The following is a 27789-nucleotide window of genomic DNA, read 5'->3' as shown; positions in this document are numbered from 1 at the left end:
TTTTGTTCTTTCTACAAATCATCTGATTTATTGAAGTAATTTCCATCTGCTGGATCTCAGTGCACCAACCAAGTTTTGATCTTTACAGGCTGTTAACAAGGCTCCTCCCCAGCCCAATGTCAGCAGGGTGGATCTTTGTCTATCTGAAAACTGCAAAGCAATTGGGTCATTTCTCATCTGCATTATCCTGAGACAGGAAAGAGGTAACCTTTCTCCACAATTTGTAGATAATATTACACTGGTAATGCATGTATATATAAACTACATTTATTTAGTTGTGTTAACCAAAAAATGTATCAGTGGTAAACAAAACTAATTTTCTTTCAAAATCCCAAAAGATACTCTTTGGGTTTTATTTTATTTATTCATTTTTTTTTTTTTTTTTAATTAGAGTCACAAACTCTAATTTAAATATATTTTTAATATCTATTTTATCTAAAGAGCACCTTTTTAATTTATGTATTTCTGCAATCTTTACTTTTATTATGACTGTTGTTGTTGTTTTGTTGTAGCTGGTTGATAATTGAGATTTTTGTGAAATCACCATGAGGGTGATTAGTGTTACGTCTAATGAACTTGAAGTCTGTTCAATTAAAGCCATTGTTCAGTACTCACTTGTACTTTAGAAAAGTGCAGATTTATATGCATTAAGTACTGAGTAGAGCCCAATGTTCCATATTGTAACGTTCTGGCAGGCTGTAGACAGGTATGGACAAGGATGAAGTGAGAATCCAAGTGCAGTATATTTACAATGTGAAATCTAAAACTGTAAATCCAAACAAACATAAACAACTTGACAGCATGAAAACCAAACAACATTACATTAATACAATACTTGACAAGAGACAATGGCAAACATGAAGGTTTAAATACATGGACAAGGATAACATGACAACCAATCAACAGACAGAAATGTAAACAAGATAACAAGACTAATAATCTTAAACCAATGAAAAGACAAAACTGCTAACAAGAACCTCAAACAATGAACCAATGAAAACAAGACACATGAACAGGGGAACCACATGACAAGATCACATGAGGGAACAGGAACAAGGAACACAATTTTCAAAATAAAAGACCTGAAAACATGAACAAAAACACATTTAAACATGACAAATATGGCTAAACTAGAGTCCAGTCAAAAATTCCTTTACACTGTATAATACATGTTATAACCCAATTTAAATAATTTAATCAACACAACGATATTTTAATCACAGATGAGTTAAGTTTACTTGTAATTAGTTAACGTTACTTAAAAAATTAAGTTCAGTTTACTTGAGGAAAATAAGTATGTTTTCTTAGAAAAAGTATGCAAACCAATTGCCCTGAAAAATGTAAGGTCAACTAATTACAAATAAATCTAATAAATTAGATTTTACAGAGTATATATATATATATATATATATATATATATATATATATATATATATATCACAAATCCCAGGAGATCAGCAGTTACAATCAATGGTCGAAATCATTGAGTTCACATTTTTTCCCCTCATTAGCTGCTTTTAAATAGAGTTCACATCAGTATGCACAAACTAAATGAATCTTAATGCTTCCATTACTTTTATGGTACTGTAAAAGTCTCAGTGATTTTCTCAGAATGTACTGTATTTACTTTGCATATCACTTATTTTTACGTGCTTAACTTATTATTTTGACAGGCAACTAACTAAGCTGTGGATCTGTGGTCTTTTAAAGCAGATCTGTCAATGGCTACACGGACCATAAGTTTCCTCACCTGGAACGTTAATGGACTTAAAGAAAAAAGAGATCAGAAATTTAAAGAGCTTCAAAATGCTGATGTTGTTTTCTTACAAGAGACACACATTGGGGTAGGAGAGGAAGATATTGTAGACGGCAATTTAGGGGAGTGGCATGTTTTCTTTACAAAATACACCTCGTCCCAAAAGGGAACAGCCATACTTGTAAGGAAGACTTTTGACTTTGAATATATCAGTGATGACAAAGATAATTGTGGAGGATATATTGTATTGAAATGCAAACTAGAAGGTCAGCCATACACTCTTGTTAGCGTTTATAACCATCAAACTGACATAAAAACCCTTGATAAACTATCAAGGTACTTGCATTTGATGGCCACAGGGTTGCTGTTGATTGGTGGAGATTTCAACACGGTTCTCAATCCCTTTATCGACAAAGCATGCAATACCAACAAGGTGACAAATAATGCAATCCATAGTAAACTGCGCTCTTGTGTGGAAAAGTTTATAAAATCTCTTCAGTTGGTTGACATCTGGAGAAGAAAAAACCCTGCAAAGAAGAACTATACGTTCAGCAGAGGCGGTGTGAAGTCAAGATTGGACTACTTCTTTGTTCCAGAAGAATGTATGTGGCGTGTCAGAGGTTGTGAAATCAGAGACTCAGAGAGGCCTGACCATCAACCTGTGTCTTTGGAGATCAACAATGTCCCCACAATTCCTGTTCAGAAAGATCCCCAGATACAATCAATCTCCCAACTGCTGAATCTCAAAAAGGATTTAGGGATAACAGAGACTGATTTATTATTGGGTGAAGGAAGGTCACATGGAGTCAGTGGGGTTGAAATTGTGTCAGCTGTACATTCTCTTCAAGTGTCAGACACACCAAGACCGGATGGCATTCCAGCTTCCTTCTACAGAGACATCATCCAAGACCTAATTCCATATATAAAGGTGCTCTATGACAGAATCCACAGTGGGAGATTTAACTGCTCTAAAACTCACTTCAATGAATCAGTCCAATGTACACATGACAGTAGTCAATTTTTTTTTAATGCTGACTACCTCATCATCGCAACTATTCTAGCAAGACGTCTAGATGTTTTCTTGGAGCCTCAGTCAAATTGGCAGACACCAAAAGAGTCAGCTCCTGTCTGGATCACTTCCAAAACACTCTGTGTTCTAATAAGTTTGCGTTGTATTATGGATGAGATAGAGAGGCAAAAACGGTCAAATCCAACTCTGAATCAGGACTTCCTTGTTGTGGAAAATCTCCTCAGAGATGCAGAGGAAGTGACCTTAGACACTGAATCTGTAGATTTTTCTGTTCAGAAATACAAACTTCTTCACCAAGGCTGCCCATTGACCCCAGTACTCATAACTTTGGCTCTTAAAAGCTATGCCTTGGAACTATTTGGGCATTTACCTATTCATGCAATTCTTGTTTTCAAACAAAGCGTGATCATTTGCTTACAACGTGAGGACCTAGATGAAGTAAATGCTGTTGTGGAGAACACTACGAATGAATTATATGACATTGGGATATTGTCCAAAGGAAATGGTGAACCATTTCAATTAAGCTGCTTGGGAGAAGAGTCTAAGGATGAGGAATGGGAGGCAGAAACACTTGGGAATAACAATAAAGAAGTAGCAGGAGAAAACTGTTTTAAAACAGATGTAAGAGATAAGAGTATGGTGTGTGAAAAGATCAATTATGAGTCAATAATGCACAGGTATGAGGAAGAAGACAAATCATTGGATGTTCTTGGAAGGTGAGAAATCACAGTGGGTCAAAATCCTTGCTAAATTAATATCTTTGCAATATACACTATATGCTTTAAACATAGGCTACTTTAATGGAAGTTAGGAAATACATTTATTCCTGATGGACTCACAGTTCTTGTGTCTTACTTAGTCTGGACCATGGGTTGTGATGATGCCGACCTGTTTTTTCTCTCTGTCTCTCTTAAAAGCTGAAGTGTAATTTCTATGCCACTACTGCCACCAAATGGAATTGTAAAAATATTGTTTTCAAATAGTTTTTAAACAGCTTTTCCGAAAACACACTTCACTTGCCATTGGCTAAACAAACAGATAGTCCGGACCCACACTCATGCAATAATGGAATCTAATTCATTCATTCATTAGAAGGGGGTGTCAACATACTTTTGGCCATATTGTGTATATTAAAATAGCATAGACTCATGATTTGAGACAGTAATTCTGTATTAAATGTTTGATATATACATATATCATAATTAGTCAAATTACACATTGTTAAATAGGGCTTTAATGTTGTAGTTATGATATTAGTATTTGTATTGTCATAAATGTTTTACAGATCAGCCATATTTTCTGGGACACCAAAACAAGAGATGGCAGCATTTCACAGAATGTCAAAAAATCCACCTCCACTGCTTCCCGTACCTTCATCTACACAATCAGGAATTTTCTCTGATGGTGAGCCAACAAATTTTGTAATAATCAGGGTTTTTTTTTTGTTGCAAATAATTTTACTGAACAGAAAAAGATGAACTCTATTAAAAACAGTTAAGAGTACATGCATTGTTTAACATCAGAGTTTTGGTTATTTTTGTTTATATAAAGTGGTCACTACAGAAATGCAAAATTCTCATCTGAATTTAAACAGAGGACATATCCAGGTCTTCAGCAACAAACTCTTATGTTCTTTTCCCCTCTAGGACAATTCATCCACCCCACAGCATCTAGCCAAGGTATGAAAGTTCACCTTTCAAAATATAATTGTGTGTTTGCTTTAAAGCCTGTGATTCAGGAAGTAAAATGTGTGGAATTAATCTGATAGGTACTAAAAGAAAACGTGATCATGACTCTGAGTCATTGCTGACATCAGGTAAGTAGATTCTGAATCTGTCCACCAGTATTTTGGCACTTCAAAAGCAACTCATCCTAAACCAAACTTTGCTTGATTGTAAAAGGGCAAATGTATTACTTTGTATGATAGTGTGCTTTTATTTAATTCATAATGTTCTAAAACACTGAATGCCCAGTAAATTCTATGTATGCTGTGCAAAGTGTACATAAAAAATGTTGACTTGACAAAACCATTGTAAAAGTATGATGATCTGTAGGTATCGGTAGATCTGGATCTTTGGATTATACACTCACCGACAACTTTATTAGGTACAACTGTACTCCTACTTATTCATGTGATTATCTAATCAGCCAATCATGTGGCAGCAGTGCAATGCATAAAATCATGCAGATATGGGTAAGGAGCTTCAGTTAATCTTCACATCAACCATCAGAATGGGGAAAAAAATGTGATCTCAGTGATTTCGACTGTGGCATGATTGTTGGTGCCAGACGGGCTGGTTTGATTATTTCTGTAACTCCTCATCTCCACATTGAGCCTTGAGGCGGATGGGCTACAACAGCAGAAGACCACGTCGGGTTCCACTTCTGTCAGCCAAGAACAAAAAGCTGAGGCTCGACATGTTGTGCATTCTGAGATCACTACAATTGTACAGAGTGGCTATCTGAGTTACCGTAGCCTTTGTGTCAGCTCGAACCAGTCTGGCCATTCTCCATTGATCTCTCTCATCAACAAGGTGTACTGTCCGGAGAACTTCTGCCCACATGATGTTTTTTTGTTTTTAGCACCATTCTGAGTAAACTCTAGAGACTGCTTTGCGTGAAAATCCCAGGAGATCAGCCGTTACAGAAATACTTAAACCAGCCCAACATTCATGGCATGGTAGAAATCACAGAGATAAATTTCCCCATTCTGATGGTTGATGTGAACATTGACTGAAGCTCCTGACCCTTATCTACATGATTTAAAGCATTGCACTGCTGCCACATGATTGCCTGTTTAGATAATTTCATGAACATGTGGGTGTTCAGGTGTACCTAATAAAGTGGTCGGTGAGTGTTGATCTTTGGAGTTAAAGAATAATTTCATGAATTTATTAAAAAAATTATTCCAATTGTGAATCTCTTCTTTTTCAATGAGCATAGATATGGAGATCATGAACAAGTCAAAGCGAATCATGCAAAAAGTAATTGACAACTTAGAACAAGCCATCATGATGCACAGAGATATCATTTCAAAGATAGACAAAATGGATGAAGTTAGCAGGAAGAAGGCAACCATAGGGATTTTTGGAAAATCAGGAGAAGGAAAGAGCTCCCTTTTAAATGCAGTCTTGGGGAAAAAGGATCTACTGCCATCTGGTTGTTTTGGTGCATGTACAGCAGTTATTACCCAGGTGGAAGCCAATCTGAGTGACTCCAACTATTCAGCAGAGATTGAACTCTTCTCTAAAGAGGTTTCACCATTCTTACTCATTTCACCATACCTTTAATAAATATGTTCTTAATGTAAATGTAAATAATTCAGACTGGAGTGAAGAAACAAAACCCTTTAATCTTTAATGTGTGTTGTGTACCTGCAGGAGTGGGAAAAAGAGCTCAAAGATCTTTTAAATATTTTATCAGAAGAAAATGAGGACAGAAATGATGACATGATACAAATTGCTCAAGAAAAGATCACTGTGCTGTATGGAGAGGGTGCAGAAAAGAAAACATTTGATGAGTTAATAATGGAGAATTGTGAAATATTTGAAAGCTTGACTACGCAAATCTCAAAGAGTGATGTACGTTTTTGGAGACTAAATATGTTTAATATTTGAGACCTGAAGTTTCCTGACTTTTAAATAATAAATGTATAATTATACATTGTGAATTTGCTTTTCAATGAAGGCACGTCTAAATCTACATTATTTATTTCATTTAACAGGTCACTGAATTTGCAGAAGAGGTTTATTGTTACATACAGCATAGTGAGTCAAGCCATGGTGGCTTGTACTGGCCGCTTGTAAAGAGTGTGACTTTTAAGGTTCCAAATTGTAATGAACTCTTGGAACACATTGTGCTTGTTGATATTCCTGGGACAGGAGACTGCAATAAGATTAGAGATGCCATGTGGAAATCTGTAAATACTTTGAATTATAAATTTTTTAAAAATGAACTTTTCTTTAAAGGTGCACTCTGTAATTTGTTTGCTAATTGCAAAAACATTTAAACAGAAAGAAATAGTAACAGCAGATTAGTACATAAAAAAATGCTTAAAATTATATACACTCACATGAGATGAAGACTTAAGTCATATATCAGTCTTAGAGAAAAAGCTGCTTGAATCTAAATATGGTGTTGGGCACACATTCATGAGTGCCACCATGTTGAGATAATATGACCAGCCGAATATTGCATGTCTCGATAATTTCCGGCAATTGGACGCTTTCACTGGCTGAATTAATTACACAAACATTACTGAGTGCACCTTTAACAAAAGTATACATTAATAGTGTTTTCTTATTAAACATTATAGTAGCAATGCTAATTAAAACATATCATCTTTCTAATTTAAATGATTCACTTCTATATTTCAAAACCCATAGAAACTTCGAGAGTGCTCTGATGTGTGGATTGTAAGTGCTATCAATCGAGCAATCGATGACAAAGAACCCTGGGGTATATTAAAGCACTGCATTGAAGAATTAGGACCAGGAGGAGAGTGCAAAAACATACATTTCATCTGTACAAAAACTGATGATATCAATCCAGGAGCCTATATGAGGTTAGAATTATGCTTTTTGTCATTAAAGGTGATGTAAGTGATTTATTTATTTAGTTTTTGGGATACCATGCATAACATGTGCCCACTTCAAGACAGATACCTGTGAAATTGACATGAATTGACAAATGTTGTCATGAGAAATCACACGTCTCTCTAACAGCCCAATGCTGAGCATGGGCCTCACTTTTTTAGACATTTAGAAATCTTGCAATCAGGTGCCACTCCCTGCCTGTCAAACATTTCAAACATTCAGATTTTCTGTCACCAGGTTAAGTCTAAGTTAACAAAATACTTTACATCACTTACACCACTATTTATACACAATCTACAGCATCTCTTTGTCACAGTCCAAAGATCAGAATTTTACATGGAACAACAATGTGTGACTTTTTAATATTTATTTTCAGATCTGCAAAGCTTAATAAAGAGCAAATCCCAGGAGACAAGGTTTGGAAAATTTATAAGAACTGTATTAGCATAGATTTCTCATTTACTCTGCTTTCATAGAGACAGTAAGCACTGCAATTAAAAGGTTATTTCTCCCAAAAATGAAAATTATTTAATACATTTACTCGTCCTCATTTAATCCAAGGTGCGTATGACTCTCTTTCTTCTTCTAAACATAAACAAAGATTTTTAGAACAATATTTCAGCTCTGTAGGTCCATACAATGCATGTGAATGGTGACCAGACCTTTCAAGCTTCAAAAATCACATAAAGGCAGTATAAAAATAATGCATACGACTCCAGTGGTTTAATATATGTCTTCTGAAGCGATGCAATCACTTTGGGTGAGAAACAAATCAATATTTAACCTCGTATGACCCTGTGTCCACATGCGTGGATAAGGTATTTTGACTTCGCTATACGTAACCTATAATTTAAATGAATAAAAACCAACTAAATACTGTTCACAAGGCTGTCATTTAAAGGGTTAACTTCTGCCGCACCAAGTCACGTGACACAAAAACATGACGTAGAGTTCCTTCAAGTGCTCCTACGGATGCAATGCCAACAAAAGTGCCTTTCAAAAGTTTTAATTGAAAACTGTTTGTTTGTAAAGAGGAGAGTCTCCAGTTTCGGCTGATATGCCGCATTAAAAAATCCATTCATTTTTAGCACGTCAGCGCCCTGATAAACATATGCCCACATATGTGGAAACTCGTATTGCATTTCCTTAAAAGCAGAAAAAACATGTTAGTAATTTTTAATAACTTTCAACTCTAACACATCTGTGGGTCATTACGCTTCATTTTAATATACATTTTATGATATTTTATTTTGTTATCTCTGTGCAATTCGATTATATTCATTAACATTAGTTAGACAGCACACTGGAGGTTAAGTAATTTACTAAATAGGGAGCAAGGAAGCATCCTATAGCTTTCTATGCTGCTAAGTGAATTCAATCCTAAAATCCGACCAAAAGTTCAGTTTCAGGCTGAAGATGGTGTTTTGATCACTCAACGTGTTTGGCAGACATGGGACAATGGTAATCAGTACATAGATTCAGAATTTTATAATGCAACATTTTATTTTAATATGGTTGGCACTGATTGGATGATGCTGCACATTACTTTGGATAAGAATAATTTATTCAGCTTTACAGAACATCAGCTGTAATGTCTATAACATCTCAAAAACATGAATAACCAACACTCCTGGAACCATCATAAACAATTTGTTGAAAAAATCAGACTTTCTATAGCTTAGTGTTATTTAAAATTTCACAACGTAGTCTCGCTGTCCACATATGTGGACATACAATTTAAGGAAAATGATTTGCTCAATAATTTTTTTTGCTTGTTTATTAGGTGCTACTAGTTACAAATCAAAAAGGGAATGAACACTGCAGACATGCGGGGGTCTCAGGAGGTTAAGTTCCATTTTACTTTAAATTATCACTCTCTTTCACATTTTGAAAGTGAAAGTGGAGGATTACAGTCAAAAAGGACTTAAATATTGACCTGTTTCTCACCCAATGTGATGTTCCACATGTCCCACCCATAAATGACACCTCTGGTTATATGCTGGAAATCACACAAAAACTCATCATAGATGAAGAAGGAGAAGAAACAGCACACAAGTTCATTGGCTCTCATTTTTTTGCAAATATGCCATTTTTGAACATGCATAAATATATGTGAAGATTTATTTATTAAAATATATCAGTCAGAACAAAATAGCATAATTTCAGTGATGAATAATATTTAAAATGTAATAACTTGCAGTATTTTAAATGCACAATTTTAAAGTTTCTCACTTTGAAATGGCCATTTGTTAGTCTTTAAAATGTAGCTTAAAAATATCCCATGTGTAATGATTAGTGCATTACTTATCAGTTTCTATATAATGCAACTTTTATTTTTATTTTTATATCCAGCTTAAGTATACATTAAGTTTTGAATCAGATTTCACAATGGACTTAAGTTATTATGCCTCCACCAATTTTATAATTATTATACAGGCACCTTATATTAATATTTGGTTGTTTTTAAAGTAAAAAAAAAAAAAAAAAAAAAAAGAAACAAAAAGTGTATTATTGTTTTCATTCTTTAGGATCAGAAAACAGTGTGCATACTTCATAGAAATGAACGTGCCAAGACAAAAGTCAAAGAAAAGTTTGAAAAATCGGAAATCAAGGTATTTTCTTTATTGTTACCATTGTTTTTGATCTTTTCTGTTCATATGTGGTTTTCATTTTCTTCTTATTATTACTGCTTTCTTTTTTTTATAGAAAAGATTCAGCTCTGACAAGAATTTACTTCAAGTTTTCACTGTAAGCTCCAATGCTTTTTTTGACCACAGTTTAAATCTGGAGCCCAGTGAAACAGGTAGAGTAAACTATCATCTATTGTTGTTTTTTTTTTTACAACATTAATCATGACACTGAATTCCATGCATGCAAGAAAAGTTTCTGTGATTACATGCATTTTCTTTAACAGTCTAAAGCTACAATATTTTATGAGTTAGACAAAGCTCTGAACAAATGAATCCAAATCACACCCTTGTGTATAATTTAGTAAATTGTCTGTAGAAATAACAGATCTGCAGGAAGCTCTGATGACTCTAAACAAGAACATTAACAGAGAACTGACCAGAGATTATGTCAATGAAGCAAAGGGAGTTTTGTCTTTGATCCAGAGTGTCCAACTGGGTACAGACAGGAAAACGGTATGAGTCAGAATTGCTGATATTTAAAATTTTCCTCGGAGTGCTGCCAATATATATGTATTATTCTGCACTGCTGTTGTATGGGTGTGTTTTAGGTTGAGGCAAAAGCCAGAGTGCACGAGGAATTTGAGGAGAACCTAAAGAAGGCACAAAATGAACTGGTAAAAAGTTTTGAAAACATTTATAGTATCCTGGAGCAATGTCTCTCAGAAGGAGTGGAAAAAGCAGTGAAATTATGTGCTGATACTACATGGGCAGTGATTTCACCTGTAAGTGGGATTTACATTGTCAGTTGTTGAGAAAAATGGATCCTTATTTCCTGGGCCTTCTAACAGCATTGATATTTTTGTTTTTTCACTCAGAATATTGATAAAAGAGGATTCCATAAAACCCTTCAAGCATTGTGCAAGAATGGAGGATGCTATTGGTCGAAAAATTTGGATAAAGTCATAGACCTGAACAAGCAATTAGCCAAACACCTGCATGAATCTATTGACAAAGATTTCTTTCAGATTTTTCCGTAAGTTCTGTCATTCCATACCGTCTTCCTTAGTTTAGTTATAGTTGTAATGAAAACAGTTTAAAATGCGTGGTCAACAACTTATGTCATATTTAGGACATCATCACTTATAGCTTCTATGGGTGCATATAATTAGCATGGCAGAGACTGTTGACATTTTATTTACAAATTATAAACATTAAATTGGAGCATGGCAATGTGCAAAGGTAAATGTGGAGCAACTGTCAATTGCATGTACTTCTACTTCAGAGTTCAATGGAGAATGTCATAGTTTTAAATGCACTCTGACCAAAATTTGTCTTACTATTAAATGAGTAGCAAACAAGCAAAAGACTCACCACTGAACATTTTGTCATCCGAGTGCCCCTCTTTGAGTTTGATTCGCCATCCCCCTTTGTGTGGCACTCCTATGCTTTGCTCACGCTGCAGTGCATACCCATTTTTTGTGCTACTGATGGTAGTATGTATATGTTGGTCTCCTTTTACCTGGAATAGGTTTAATGTCAAAAATCCACAACTAACAAACACATGCAAAGATGTGTTTGTACTGGCCTCTCTTTCCTCTAATGCTTGTGTCACTTCACTTGTCACTTGTGTCACTTATGTCACATGTGTTACGGAATAATTAGTTTGAACTGTTTTTAAAATTAAACCAACATTTGTTTTCTCTTGACTTTAGTGTCAGTGGTAAAACAGGAAGGTCAGTGCAGGAACAGATTGATAAGTTCAGTATCATCCAGAGTGACTCTGCGTCTCCCATGTCACATCACATTCAGAACTTCATCAAAACAGAGGTGAGTTCAGTTGTGTGCCTGTCTTTACTTCCATTAAATTATCTACCTATCATTCAGCAACACTGCCATATCGCAGTGAGTGTTTGTCACTATAATTAAAATGAAACATACTGTAAGCGTTTAAGAGACCAAAACTGACCACTTTTATTTTTAAAGTAAACCTAATATGCAGAAAGACATTGAGTGCGTTTACATGCACTTTAAAAGTCTGATTTCAGTCAGACTAAAGCAATAATTATTTTTTTTTTTTTGAATGTCATGTAAACGTGTTGTCTAAATGGGGGTCAGGGGTTTCAGAAAAACATTAACCCTTTCAGAAAATTGCAATTATTACCTGCTCATCTGAAATGCCTGTCTGCTTTGCTCACCCTGAAAAAAACAACTGATAATTTCTATGGACGCCTTTAACATCTTGAATGAATGAATGAACGTTACATTTATATGGCGCTTTTCTGACACTACACTCAATGCGCTTTACACGGACTCTCCTCAACCACCACCAGTGTGCAGCATCCACCTGGATGATGCGACGGCAGCCATAGTGCGCCACACACCAGCTACTGGTGGAGAGGAGAGAGTAGAGTTATAGAGCCAATTAATGGTTGGGAATTATTAGGAGGCCATGATTGAGAAGGGTCAATGGCGGGAATTTAGCCAGGACACTGGGGTTACACCCCTACTCTTTATGAGACGTGTCCTGGGATTTTTAATGACCACAGAGGTTCAGGACCTCGTTTTAATGTCTCATCCAAAGGACGGTACCTTTTTACAGTATAGTGTCCCCGTCACTATACTGGGGCATTAGGACCCACACAGACCGCAGGGTGAGCACCCCCTGCTGGTCTCCCTAATACCTCTTCCAGCAGCAACTTTCAGTACTGACCAGGCTCAACCCTGTTTAGCTTCAGTGGGCAACTGGTCTTGAGCTACAGGGTGATATGGCTGCTTTTAACACCTTCACTGACTCTACATGACTCATATGATATATTTTATGTTTTCTAAATTCATACGAAAGTTTTGTGTGGGTAACAGACCTACTGACTGAAATGCATGTTGTCAGCCACTTACTGTATCTTGACACTTTGAAAACCGAATCCTCAATGCATCTGCATTTAAATCTCAGAACCTTTTATATCCCTTTATAGACATTTTACACTGGATCATTATTTTCAATAAAAACAGATAATTTCAAGGATTCATATCTGTGAATGGAAATCTGCCTCAGCATTCTCAATAAAAGCATTTTTAAAAATCCTCAAGTAATAAACTAAAAAAAACTACTGTGATTGGCCCATCTGGCCAGTGCTGAGAAAAGTAACAGGTACCACGTGACACCACCTACTACTAGAGAGGGATTGCGCAACAGTAGTTAGGCGATACCAACTTGACAACGGGGGAGGGGACGGACTTCAGTTTTTTGTCTGTTTATGACAGACTCACAGTCATGCAATTGCAAGGTGTCTCATACTAAATTATTATCAGCGTTGATAAAAATAAATATAAACAATTCCACAATTCTAAGCCAGTGATCACAACAGAAAACACACATCTGATCTCCACCAAAATCATTGCGTAAAGAATGTAAGAAATGCACTTGGCTGTAAAGATTTCCATGTTGTTGTGCCTGAATTGAGAAATGACAACCAGAAAACATCTACTTTACTTTCTCAGCTGACATCCTTTCTTTACCTATTTGATTGCGCATAGCGTCATGTAGACAGAGAAATTAAGAATGTAGCTTGTCAATTCAAAAATCCATGGTAGTTCAATTATAACTATGTAAACATACTCATTGGTATATATTTCAGTTTACCACAACCCTTTTTTTTAGGACATTCTCATTTTGACATTTTTCATGCACCCCCATAAACACTGAATGGACAAAAGTTTGTGGACAGCCCCTTTTAATTAACAGGTTTGGCTATATTCCCCACGTCTGGTGCCCTAGGTGACCGCCTAGTTCGCCTTTGCCTAGAAACGGCCCTGGGAGCAAATGCATTCTGCTATATTCTAAAATAAAGTCAAAAGCCTTTCTAGAAGAGTAAAAGATGTTATAGCAACAAAGAGTGGGATGGTTTTAAATGTTAAAATGGTTTTAAAATTAAATGTTCAACAAGCACATATGAATGTTGGTGTTTAGTTCAGTCAAACTTTTGGCCATATAGTGTACATAAGGTTAATATGATATGAATGAGTTTTGATTGATAAACGACAAGGGATTGATAAATTATCAGTAACTTGTCTTTTTGTTGTGTGTGTGTGTGTGCTGTTTTTTACATGGTATGTTAAGTGTATAATTCAAAAGTTGTTCTTTTTCCTAATGTTCCTTTCAAAGGAAACCAAACTGAAGGCATCCCTCAACAGAGATGTTGTTGAAAGGAAAAAGGAAATCTATGCATCAATCCAAACAACCATTGAGGAAGCAATGGCTTCTTGTTATGAACGTAAGCTTCAAAAGTAATATATAATCACAAACTATTAATTTTAATAAAGTGTTAAAATAATGAAAACCAGGAAATCAAAACCACAAAAAAAAAAAAAAAAAAAAAAAGCTATGTGACCAGTTTGTATATTGGTCAAGTTGTGTTTTTGCAATATCATTGTTGGGGTTGAGGCATAGTCGTTAAATATCTGGAGCCTCATGTATAAACATTGCGTACGCACAAAAATGTGTAAGCTCACGATAGGATTTATGAGATGTAAACTTGACATAAAAATGTGCACACCACCCCTGTGTGCTGTACCCCTTGCATACACACTCTTTTACTGCTGTGTGTGAGTTGGTGACTCCAGTGACAACTGGACAAGTAATGAACTGAACAGACTGATTATAAACTCTGCTTTTCATTAAATACACAGCATTTAGAATAAAAAAGTATGTAGTTAAGCACTTGAATCAAAATTAATTGTTATCCAGCTTATATTAGGCTATGTTAATTTTATGTAACTAATTGAGCTAAAATGAATTAAAAAAAAAGCTGTAATAAGGAAATATTGGTAGTGGATGTGCACACAGTCAAATACAAAACAAAAGGTAAACTTGCACGTTTTATTTTCAAAAAGCTCTTTTAGTAATCCAATGATGTCAGACAATAGTTTAACACTGCACACATTATTTTATAATCTTTTTGTTTCCAGTATTAAATATTTATCTTCTCTATAAAACACCCTTAAAAAGATAAAAAAATTTGTCTGAGAAGCAAAATTGCAAAGATTTATGCTTGCAACATTAAAAATATTTTCCATGGATAAGATACTGTATATTCTCTGAAAACAACTTAATATCTTATAAAACAAAGTTTCTCGCATTAACAGATCTTGTTTAAAAATATCTAGATATTTTAGTCTAAAACAAGACAAAGATTAAGGAATGATTTTTAGCACCAGCATCTAACTTATGGGCACTTGAGGCATTAACAGTCTGTATTATCTCCCATGTTCATAGTTTCTCTTAACGTTAAACTCGGTAGTCACATGTCTGGATGGTGATATGCATATGGCAATTGTACAGTTGTGGCCAAAAATATTGCCCTTGGTAAATATGAACAAAGAAGGCTGTAAAAAAAAAAAAGTTTTTTTTATTTGTTTATCCTTTTCATCTTTCATCCAAAATATTCACAAAAATTTCTCCTCTAATAGATATCAAACAATTGCATACACAACAAGTTATCAAAAAACAAAATTTTTTAACAAATATACTGTATGTGTGGCACAATTACTGGCACCCTTTTATTCAATATTTTGTGCAACCTCACTTTGCCAAGAAAACAGCTCTGAGTCTTCTCTTATAATGCATAATGAGGTTGGAGAATACATGGCAAGGGATCTGAGACCATTCCTCCATACAAAATCTCTCCAGATCCTTCAAATTCAGAGGTCTACACTGGTGGACTCTCTTCTTCAGTTCACCCCACAGGTTTTCAATGGGGTTCAGGTCAGGAGACTGGGATGGCCATGGCAGACTCTTGATTTTGTGGTCAGTGAAACATTTCTGTGTTGATTTTGATGTGTTTTTGATTGTTGTCCTGCTGGAAGATCCAACCACAGCCCATTTTAAGCTTTCTGGCAGAGGCAGGCAGGTTTTGATTTTTTGTTTTTGATTTGTTGGTATTTTATAGAGTCAATGATGCTATGTATCCAAACAAGATGTCCAGGACCTCTGGCATAAAAGCAGCCCCACAACATTAAAGATCCAGCACCATATTTAACCATGGGCATGGGGTACTTTTCCATGTGGCTGCCTCTCAGTGCGCGCCAAACCCATCTCTGGTGTTTGCTGTCAGAAAGCTCTATTTTGTTTCATCTGACCATAGAACCCTGTCACATTTGAAGTTCCAGTAGTGTCTGGCAAACTGAAGACGCTCGAGTTTGTTGGATGAGAGCAGAGGCTTTTTTCTTAAAACCCCTCTAAACAACTTATGGTGATGTAGGTGACGTCTGATCGTAGTTTTGGAGACTTTCTGACCCCAAGATCCAACTAATTTCTACAGTTCTCCAGCTGTGATCCTTGGAGAATTTTTGGCCACTCGAACCATCCTCCTCACTGTGCATGGAGACAATGTAGACACACATCCTCTTCCAGGCCAATTCTTAACATCTCCAGTTGATTGGAATTTCTTAATTATTGCCCTGATGGTGGAAATGGGCATTTTCAATGCTTTGGCTATTTTCTTATAGCCATTTTCCATTTCTGTGAAGCTCAACAACATTTTGCCATACATCATAACTTTATTCTTTGGTCTCACTCTGATAGATGACAAAGGGAATTTTGCTTGTGTGTTACCTCATGTTTATACCCCTGTGAAACAGAAAGTTGTGGCGGAACAATTTCATGTTCCTAGTCACCCATGTGTAGTAAAAAATGTATAATATGAGTGGGAATATACTTCAGATATAGTTTTCTCATATGAATTTCTAGGGCTGCCAATAATTGTGGAAAATGTGTTTTTTAAATAAATATTTAATTAATTATGAAATTTTCCTTCCCTTTCAATTCATTTACTTCAATTAAAGGTTCGATTTTTGTGAATATTTTGAATGAAAGATCAAAAGAATAAATAATAAAGACATATTTTTCACAGCCTTCTTTGCTCATATTTACCAAGGGTTCCAATATTTTTGGCCGCAACTGTATGTAAGGACGTAATGCATAGTAAAAACAGGTGTTGTACACTCCATATATGGTTATTTCGGGGAGGAGACGGTGGAGGTACACGTGTATGTATGAACAATCTTCTGCTATCTGGGATTTATAAAATGAAATATGCGCAGGTTCTGTCATACGTTTGATTTTATAAATCTGAAAAATTTTGTGCGTATGCACACTTTTAGGATGAAATCTACGCAGAGTTTTTTTGCATGAGGCCCCTGGGCTGGTTGACTAATCAAAAGGTTGTGGATTCAAACCCTAGATGCTTAACCCTAGATTGTTACTGGGGTCAGTCCCTGTAATAAATGTTCTGTAATTTGCTTTAGATAAAGCAGCGGCTAAATGATTACTGTCTTATTTGTTAAAAATATTCGAGTGAACATTTTATTAATACTGCAGGATGTAGGCCTAAGGTAAACTATTTTTTAATAAAAGGTGCTTGTAGTTTCACTGTAAAAATGTTTTCCAGTTTTTGTCTCATGAAAATGAATGAATACTAGTGTTATGTATTTTAGAAGCTGCAGAGCTGAAAGGTATAAGATCCATGAAGGCAAAGCAAGAAATGTTAAAAACTACGGTTGATTCGATAAAACATGACATGTTCAACAAGGCAAAAATGGAAGTCCTTAAAAAGTTCATTAACTTAAAGGTACTGGTTTTACATTCATTAAGCACATATTTATTTACACAATGACTCAACTCAAACAGAATCTTTTATCTTTGTAAAGCTGTATATAATGGATGCTCTTGAATCTGGACTAAAGAGATCAATGAAACTGTCACTGTCACAAACCAACAAAATCACATTGTTGGGTAAGAGAGACTTTTAACCTATTTCTAGATTTTGTGTGATTTTTGCAATGCTATAGTATTAACCTATAATTCTGAATATCATGATATGTGTTCATGAAAAATATGCTATATTTTGTTTTACATTTTTTCTAGATGTCTCCAGAGAAACTGAACAGCTGGAGAGACTGTCAGATCAACTGTATGACTAAGATCATCAAGCAATGAACAGGGCAAGAGAAAGAATACAGTTCACAAAGGGGAAAGGGCAAATAAAAATTTACTTACACATTATTTTACAGTTTCTGATTTATAAATATTACATGTTACTAAAAGTAAACTCAACATATTTCTCAGAAGTTTGGGTTTTATTTTAAGTTTGAAAAACTGCAGATCATGATACACAAACTGTATTTTGATTTATAGCATATTTAATATGATAACTTTTATAAAAGCAATAAATAGAAATTATATTTAAAAGCATATAGCAGTTTTCCCATTTTCAAGAACCTATATTGGTGATTTATAGGTATGAAATAATAAAAGTGTCTTTTTTTTGTTTTTGTCATTTCTGAAACTTATTTGTGATACAATCAAAGCAACAGATCATTCTTTACACTGTTAATGGGTCTAGCATTTGTGATTGATATTTGGCACTTATTCAATAAAGGGACTTATACAATAAATTAAAGAATGTATTCATAATGCACTTTATCTATCCATGTTTTATAATGTACAAGCTATGACAACATGACAATGTAGAGAAGTGTGTTCTACATTACCTGTAGGGGCAGTGGTGGCTCAGCAGTTAAGGCTCTGGGTTACTGACTAGAAGGTTGGGGGTTCAAGCCCCAGCACTGCCAAGATGCCACTGTTGGGCCCTTGACCCTATCTGTTCCAGGGGGTTCCATATCATGGCTGACCCTGCACCCTGACCCCAGCTTAGCTGGAATATGTGAAAAGAAAGAATTTCACTGTATATGTGATAATATAATTATTAGAAACCTTTTTTAATCATTCAAAATATATATTTACAAATAAATAATGTTGGAATAAAAACTCTTACCAGAATAGTCTGATTTATATGTTTAAGCAGAATTTAAGTAACAAGTGATGTAAGGTTGTTTCAAGCACAAGTTTGTATGACTGTAACTTTTATATCAGCCACTCTTATATCATTTCTTATATCAGTTCTTCTACGATACACTTTCTATTCTCTCTCTGTAGAAAGCTGTGTAATAAATGTGCTACCGTGTGTCACAATGCAAAGTAAACTGAGTTAAGTTCCATTTAAATGGTTGTCCGTCATCTCTTCACATAACAAATAAAATATTAAGAGTAAACCTTTTTCTGCAATACATAACATCTTAAGACTAAACAGCCTTGTATACAGTACTCGAATTAAATCTAGTCTTATGGGGGGTCCCCACCATTTTTTTTTTTTTTGGTGGGTTGGGGTTGGGGGTGGTAGGGTTGTCTCGCAATATACAATTTATACAAAATATACAAAATATGTATTTGATCATAATATGCATAACTATATATTGTTTATTAAATACAGGCTTACATAAAAGAACAGGCTTTTGTGTTGATAAAGAATAAAAAAAAAATATACATTTTCAGTCCAGTGTTATACAACAAAGAGAGATAAGCTACAATTCTTCTTTTAAATGGCTTACTCCAAGTAGTACTGGATTTAGAGGGTGACAAAGCAGACCCAAAAGGGCAACTATGGCAAATATACCAGGGGACTACATATAAGACACTTGAAGACCCGTAAAAGCATGTGACTTCAAAATACATTGAAATGTCTCAAAAACAGCAGAAAATAAACAGATGGCTTCCAGACTCACTGGATGGTATCACTGTCAGATTCAGCAGTGGCACAGGAATAATTATTTCATAATGTCTCAGAAAGCAGTGATAAAGGAGCAGTCAGTAACTTCAAAATGACCTGTTTAAGGACCTTTTTTTATTACTTAAACAGTAGCAAAAGGATCAGGCTGTATGTGATGTGACACTTTGTGATAATAATGTTTGTTCCAAAAGACTTGTTTAAATGCGTGAAACTAGTTTATTAAATATTCAAAATATAAATTGTGACAAGACAGACTGTCAGTCTGTGTGTTAGTGTTGGTGGGGATTTTTCAACGATTTCAGTGCAGTTACATTGTTACGTCAATAGGAGGAGGCAAGGGACTGTTATGAGTGAGTTAGTCAGCAGACTATTCAACCATTTCAGTCAAAAAGGCTGCTTTTTCCCCCCCAGATCCCCCCCCAGCCCCCCCTCAATTAAAGCACTACTTGTATATAAAAATGCCTTCACACTAGTTCATTCAAAGATGGATGTATAATAATAAACAAATTATAGGCTAATGCAAGTCTCAAAGTTACAGATTTAAAGAGTTCACCCCCTAAAATTTAAACTGTCATCATACACACCCTTGTGTTGTTCTGAACATATATTACTTTTTTTCTGTGGAATGCAAAAGGAGATATAAGGCCAACATTATCAGTCACCATTCACTTTCATTGCATCATTTTTTCTTTAAAAAATGAATGGAGATTGAGACTGAATATTTCATTATCTTCCTGTGAAGAAAGACATGCAGGTTTGGAACATACCAAGCCCCTATGAGAGGACAGGGCGGGATTTTTTCTTTCCCTGAATTATAATTGTTTTATTATACAAAAAAAAATATATATTTAAAAAAAAAATCGCTACAAGTTTTGTGCTCCCACTTGAACAATTGAACTATGGCATTTGTAGTAAAACCATAATGACAAAATGTATCATGATTTTACTACAGTAACCATATTTTAAGCATATTTGAAGTAAAACCACAGTAATACAGGACAATGAAAACTATGGCAACAAAAAACACAATTTTGTGGTTCCTCTGGTTTTACTACAAAAACGTCCTGGTTACTTTTGTAACCTCCGTTCCCTGATGGAGTGAACGAGACGTTGTGTCAATGTAATGACACTAGGGGTCACTCTTGGGAGCCCCAAACACCTCTGCTTTTTGAAAAAAGGCCAATGGGAGTTGGCGAGTTGGCTACAGAGAGGTCCCATGAGGGGATGAGACGCGGTCTGGAGGGATTCAACCTCCTAGCGCCTCTCAGGAACCTGATAATCAGGTCGTGCTTCCCTAAGGACTTACCGTCCACTATGTCGTGGTGAGCCGCTATAGTGGCTACATACACCTTCAAGGTGGAGGGGGACAGCCACCCCTCCAGCCTCTCCTGTAGGTAGGAAAGCACAGATCCGATCTCTGGGGGTCTTCGTGTTGGGAAGAACACCACTTAGCGAACAGACGCCACTTCAAAGCATACAGGCGCTTCGTAGAGGGAGCCCTAGTCTGAGTGATCGTGTCTATCACCGTGGGTGGTAGGCCACTTAGGTTTTCTGCGTCCCGTCCAAGGGCCAGACATGGAGATTCCAGAGGTCTGGTTGCGGGTGCCAGATGGTGCCCTGTCCCTGAGAAAGAAGGTCCTTCCTCAGGAGAATTTGCCAGGGGGGGCTGTCATGAGGAGCGTGAGGTCTGATAACCACGTCTGGGTAGGGTGCCTGAGCACCAGGTCCCTGTGTGCGCACAGTAACTCTCGAGAGTGAGCTAGGATCAGCCAGTCATCGAGGTAGTTGAGTATGAAGATGCCCACTTCCCTTAGCGGGGCAAGGGCTGCCTCTGCGACCTTCGTGAAGATGCAAGGGGACAAGGACAGGTCGAAGGGGAGGACCTTGTATTGGTATGCCCGGCCCTCGAAAGCAAACCACAGGAAGGGTCTATGTCGAGGTAAAACCGATACATGGAAGTATGCATCCTTCAGGTCTACCGCCCCGAACCAATCTTGATGCCGGATGCTTGCTAAAATGCGTTATTGCGTCAGCATCTTGAATGGGAGTCTGTGCAAGGCCCGGTTCAGAACTCGCAGGTCCAAGATTGGCTGCAACCCACCGCCTTTCTTCGGTACGATGGAGTAAGGGCTGTAAAACCCTTTCTTCATCTCGGCTGGAGGGACAGGCTCTATCGCACCCTTGCGCAGAAGGGTCGCGATCTCCACATGCAAGGTAGCGGAGCTCTCGCCCTTCACCGAAGTGAAGCGGATGCCGCTGAACCTGGGCGGGCACCTGGCGAACTGAATCATGTATCCGAGTCGGATGGTCCGGGTCAGCCATCGCGACTGGTTGGAAAGCACAAGCCACACGTCCAAACTCCGGGCGAGGGGGACCAAGGGGATAATCACGTCGGATGTGTGATATGTGACCCAGAGAACAAAGAAACCACTCTTTTGTTGAAGTTTTGGGTACTGCAGCCTCTTGGACATGCAGCGAAAAATGAAACAAAAGATTCTCCTCCCGGCCCTCCACCGGAGGATAGAGTGGTCTGTCTACCAGCCGGTGTTGTTGCTACAGAAGGACACCCTTGGGTCTTGAGCCGTGCCAGGGCAGGATGTGCTGTATAGCCTCCATCTGCTTCTTCATCGCCGAGAACTGCTGGGCGAAGTCCTCGATGATGTCGCCGAACAGGCTGACCTGGGAAATGGGGGCGTCAAGAACCATGCCTTGTCAGCCTCATCTCGACCAGGTTGAGCCATAGGTGGCACTCCTGGACCACCAGGGTGGACATCGCCTGCCCGAGAGACCGCGCCGTGACCTCTGTCGCCCGGAGAGCGAGGTCGGTCACCGAGCGCAGCTTCTGCATCAGTCCCGGGTCAGAACTACCCTCGTGCAGTTCTCTTAGTGCCTTGGCTTGGTGCACTTGCAGGAGAGCCATGGTGGCCTGTCCAGCGGCACCGCAGGCTTTAGTCACCAGAGACGACATAACCTTACAGGCGCTGGACAGGGGGTCTCAGGCGGCCCTGCCAGGTGGCGGCGCTTTGCGGGCACAGGTGCATCGCAACCGCCTTATCCACCTGGGGGATCACTGAGTACCCCCTGGCAGCCCCACCATCGAGGGTAGTGAGAGCAGAGGAGCTCAGAGACTGGGTCCATGTAGTGAAAGGTGCCCGCCACGACCTCGTGAGCTCCTCATGCACCTCTGGGAAGAAAGGGACCGGTGCTCAGGAACCAATCGTCAGGCTGCGAGAGTTTAGGGGGTTCCACTCCAGCCCGACACATGCAGCCACCAGGGCAAGCAAGGCTGCCAGATGTGCGTCAGGCTGTGACTGGGCAACCATACCCGAAGGTGGGAGCCCAGTAGAGTCCTCAATGTCAGACTGGACAGCCCACTCTCCGATGCTGCAATCGAGAGCTCATCCACTTCACGAGCGCCGAAATGAGATTGCGAACTCGCCCTGAGACGAGCCGGCGGTCTCATCCCAGCGGGGCAAACGAACATAGTGGGGAATGGGAGGTCCGTGGGGAGTTACCCAGCAGAGTGGCTCCCATTGGGGTCCTCAAATTGCCCCCAAACCCGTAGGTAGAAGGACCAAGGCGGGGATCCACTGGGGTGGTCTTTCCTTCTAACGAAGGAAAAACTGTGACCGCAACGTTGCCATAATCATGCTCTCGCAGTGAGAACATGACCCATCCAGGAACACTGTCACCGCATGGGCAGCGTCCAAGCACATAAGACCGCGATTGTGGCCATCGGAAGTGGAGAGGTAATGACCACAACCAGGAAATACACAAAAGGAGAGGCATCATTAAAAAGACTCTCTCCATTAATGCCACTCTTTTAAGAAGGGAAAATATACTCTTTTAGAAGGAAGAATATACTCTTTTAGCTGCTGAAGCGCCCAAGGGCATTCTCTGCACTTCACCAGTGCAAGAGGGGGAGAAGCCGCTGTAATGCGCCGTAAATCCAACAGTTTTTCGAGGTGAATGGATCGGCAGAGTAATGTCCGCTCGGCTCCGAAGAGAAAATCTGAATGAGTGGTTGCATTCCAGCTCCTTTTATACCTGTATATCTGGGGGAGTGGCATGCAAATTCCACTCGGTAATTCCCATTGGCCTTTTTTCAAACAGCAGAGGTGTTTGGGGCATCCAAGAGTGACCCCTAGTGTCACTACATCGACACAACATCGAGTGAGTGACAGATAGGGAACAATAGTTTAACTATGGTTACTGTAGTAAAACCATGGTTAACAGTTATGAAAATTAAACATGGTTTTACTACAGAAACCATAGTTTAACCATGGTATTTGTACTTACACCATAAAAACAATATTAACAATGGGCTGTTAATACAGTATTACCAAAGTAAAACCATGGTCAATTTATTGCAAAAAAAAAAAAAAAAAAAAAGGAAAACATATCGAGTGCATGCAAAACTATTTTAGATAAAGGGAATAGGAAGAACATACTGTAAGTGTGAGTAGATGACAGGATTTTTAAATTACCCCTCACACAGTACGCATTTCATGAAGAAATATTACCCTTGAAAATAGAAGACAGAGAAAAATAATGGATACATTATTTTCCTCTGCATTTAACATTTATTTCTGAAGGCAGGTTTTTTGCTCTCATATTCAGTTCTTTATGTCCTTGAGTTATATTTACATATATCTTATTCTAAAGAGAACCTGCTAGTAGACAGCCATACAGACGCCGCTCCACATCAGATCTACATTTGCACTACAGTTTAACAGGAGAAAGCAACTGCAGCAGTTGTCTAAATGAAAAATCTGCTGGTGGAAAAAAGTACTGCTGGAAAAAAGTATAAAGCCGTCACAATTTGAACTGCTATTTAGATACGGCAAAGTTTTCTGATGTTAAACAAAGAATGTATTAATTAGTTAGTCCACTTGTGGTGTCACAACATAAAAAAACAAACTTTTAAATATTTTCACTGCATGAAATGTGTGAACATGCAATATACACTGATGAGCCAAAACATTATGCCTAAAATGCTGTTGTTCCTCCGTGTGCTGCCAAAACAGCGCAGAAACATAGACTCTACAAGACCCCTGAAGGTTTCCTGTGGTATCTGGCACCAAGACATTAGCAGCAGATCCTTCTATTCCTGTAAGATGCGAGGTGGAGCCACCATGGATTGGACTTGGTGGGCCAGCACATTCCACAATTGCTCAGTCGGATTGAGATCTGGGGAATTTGGAGGCCAGGGCAACACCATGCCATGAACTCTTCATAATGTTCCTGAAACCATTCCCGAACAATGTGTGCAGTGTGGCAGGGTGCATTATCCTGCTGAAAGAGGCCACTGCCATCAGGGAATACCATTGCCATGAAGGGGTGTACCTGGCCTGCAACGATGTTTAGGTAATTGGCACATGTCAAATTGACATCCATATGAATGGCCGGACCAAGGGTTTCACAGCAGAACATTTCCCAGAGTATCACACTCCCTCCACCGGCTTGTCATCTTCCCAAAATGCATCCTGGTGCCATCACATCCCCAGTTAAATGGCGCATGCGTCCACGGCCGTCCACGAGATGTAAAAGAAACCAGGACTCATCGGACCAGGCAAAATTCTTCCACTGTTCCAAGGTCCAATTCTGACTCTCGCGTGCCCATTGTAGGTGCTTTCAACGGTGGACAGGGGTCATCATGGGCACTCTGACCAGTCCAAGGCTAAACAGTCCCATGTGTAGCAGGGTGCGATGCACTGTGTGTGGTGACATATTCCTCCTGTAACCATCATTAAAATTTTCTGTGACTTGTGCCACAGTAAACCTTCTGTTGGTTCGGACCAGATGGGATAGCCTTCGTTGCCCTTGTGCATCAATGAACCTTGGGCACACAAACACACTGTTGCTGGTTTGTCCCTCCTCGGACCACTGTTGGCACTCACAACTACTGACCGTGAGCACCCCACAAGCCTTGCCATTTCAGAGATGCTTTGACCCAGTCATCTGAACATAACAATTTGGCCCTTGTCAAAGTTGTTCAGGTCTATACACTTGTACATTTCTCCTGCATTCAACACATTGACTACGAGAACTGATTGTTCGCTTACCATCTAATCTAACCAGACCTTGACATGTGGCCTTGTTAGGAGATGATCAATGTTATTCGCTTCACCTGTATAACCAGTCATAATGTTTTGGCTCATCAGTGTACAATAAATATACAAGAGAATATAAATAGAGATTGTTTGTCTATCAAGCTATGCCTATACTTTCACCTATTTTGCTCATGAAATGATATGTACATGTGACCATGATGTGTGATTGACTGGAACCATTAAGGTCAGAAGTAGGACATTTAATCCCATGTATTCCCACCTCCAATTTAATCTGGAACACAGCATTAGAACCATCTTTGTTATGATAAACAAAGCGAGTTGTATAAAAGTTTTAACAGCTGTACAGGATGTACAGTAATTCAGTGAAGAGAAATGCATATTTTATGTGCTCTACCCTCGAACCTAAACCTAACCATCAGTGGATTAAAAATGTAATATTATGGGGAAAATGCAACCTTGGAATCGTGCTTGCCAGTGATTATGCAAAAGTCATTACTTCCTGGTTTTAATGTAGATACGAACCCTGGTTTCCCAACCAGATGATGCAATGTGCTTCCGGCCGCACCATAAGGGAAGGTAAACACAATTGAACAGATAAAAAAAACTTGCCTGATGTGAGATTTTGCCTGGTGTTTCTCAGTAAGTCGGCATACTGTCGCAGATCCAAGGGTACTGTAACTTTCGGAAACAACATGCCGATTTAAGGTGTGATCATGTTGCCTTAGAAATCAGTATCAGCACTGAAGTACTGTATCAGTATTGATATCAGTGATATTAGCCTTGATAGCACGTGGTATCAGTTTGAAACAATTTACGTAATATATCTCTAAAATTGAAGGATGTCACCTCAAAATGCACTATGGCAGGTTTTACATCAGCAGTTGCCTTCACACATACAGCCGATCCCATAAATTTAACAAGATTTTCTTTCTTTTTTTTTTTTTTTTTTTTTTTGAGGTCATGGGTGAACTTATTGTCAAAATGCTGGCAAATCAGCTCCAGCAAATTTCTGTCAAAAGAAGTTATAACATTGCTGGAAAAGTTATGTGTTGATGATGTGTAAACAAAGTTGTAAGATTAATGGTTTGAGCATGTACAAATTTAGGGGCCTGTTCTTACTGAACAGCCCAACATTAAAAAAAGCTAAATGTACAGTAGCACAATACATAGAACAGGACGCAGGTGTCTTACGACATCTATTTAAAAGTTGAAGCTCTTTTAACATGACATGGTATCTTAAAAAACAACACTCATGCCCAAACGCTGAAAAATTGGTCAAAGACGCAGAAACTTGTGTGGTTTGAAAGGCCCCTTAGGATTCTTTGACGTGAGAAGTCTGCTGTCAAAGAGTGGGAATGTAAAGCTTTTGCATGTGTGAATAGCAGAACTGGTACATATACTGGAAAAGCTGAAATATGAAAAAAATGAATTGGAGTTTTGCATATGTGACATGCAGCGCGATCTGCAGTGCACGTTCAAGCCATACTTTATGTCAGATGACTGTACGCAGTGTTTCCCATGAGTCCACTCGAATAACTATCATTTCTTGACACTGTTTTCCGGTGTTTCACCCATGTGACGAGGAGGAGGGCGTGGCCAGGCCGTGAGGATGCACGCCCGGCGCTGAGTTGCCCTATCAGCAGGAGAGAGATGCCAAAGAGAGAGAGAGAGAGAGAGAGACGCATTTGGCCTAACATACCCCTAACGCCCGATTCAGGCCGGGGAAACCTCCGTCAGCAGCGAGGGCTCTCTGATGTCTTCCTCCAATCCTGGGTTTTGGCACCAGTGTGGCAGACAAGCCTCTTGTTCATCGGGAAAGGAGGAAGCAGGATCCAGGTTAACACTCACAAAGACTTTAATTAGACACCAACATAAAACTGAAAAATAATGACATTGATGCACACACACAGCGGCCTTGTGAGTCTCTCTCTCGCTCTCTCTCTGGCATCCCCGACTCCTCCTTTATCTCTCTCCCACTGAGCAACTCAGTGCCGGGTGTGCAACTTCACAGCCAGGCCACCCCTCCTCCTCGTCACAACCCACTTGTCTAAAAGCCTGTGGTGACCAGCTGGCCCCCATCT

The 27789-nt window shown here is 38.3% G+C and overlaps 1 protein-coding gene across 4 annotated transcripts; it reads left to right on the top strand.

Annotated features, from left to right (window-relative positions):
- The first annotated feature begins 163 nt into the window (after nucleotides 1-163).
- Nucleotides 164-19065, top strand: LOC127425598 (nuclear GTPase SLIP-GC-like). Of its 4 annotated transcripts, XM_051671741.1 has the most exons (20): nucleotides 182-203; nucleotides 1674-3502; nucleotides 4072-4190; nucleotides 4433-4465; nucleotides 4555-4602; nucleotides 5730-6040; nucleotides 6167-6367; nucleotides 6511-6705; nucleotides 7172-7350; nucleotides 7758-7797; nucleotides 9910-9993; nucleotides 10088-10184; nucleotides 10388-10524; nucleotides 10620-10793; nucleotides 10887-11044; nucleotides 11724-11838; nucleotides 14174-14282; nucleotides 17503-17636; nucleotides 17716-17800; nucleotides 17933-19065. In XM_051671741.1, exons 2-20 carry the CDS (start codon nucleotides 1722-1724, stop codon nucleotides 17986-17988), a joined length of 4056 nt encoding a protein of 1351 aa, XP_051527701.1. In that variant the 5' UTR covers nucleotides 182-203; nucleotides 1674-1721; the 3' UTR covers nucleotides 17989-19065. The 4 variants fall into 4 exon arrangements, with proteins under 4 accessions (XP_051527704.1, XP_051527701.1, XP_051527702.1 ...); XM_051671744.1 differs by lacking the exon at nucleotides 1674-3502 and having other exon boundaries at nucleotides 164-203; XM_051671742.1 differs by lacking the exon at nucleotides 4555-4602.
- The last annotated feature ends 8724 nt before the right edge of the window (nucleotides 19066-27789 follow it).

The sequence above is a fragment of the Myxocyprinus asiaticus genome, chromosome 34, assembly GCF_019703515.2.
Source record: "Myxocyprinus asiaticus isolate MX2 ecotype Aquarium Trade chromosome 34, UBuf_Myxa_2, whole genome shotgun sequence".
Taxonomy (NCBI): domain Eukaryota; kingdom Metazoa; phylum Chordata; class Actinopteri; order Cypriniformes; family Catostomidae; genus Myxocyprinus; species Myxocyprinus asiaticus.
This window is presented reverse-complemented; position numbering and strand designations above follow the sequence as displayed.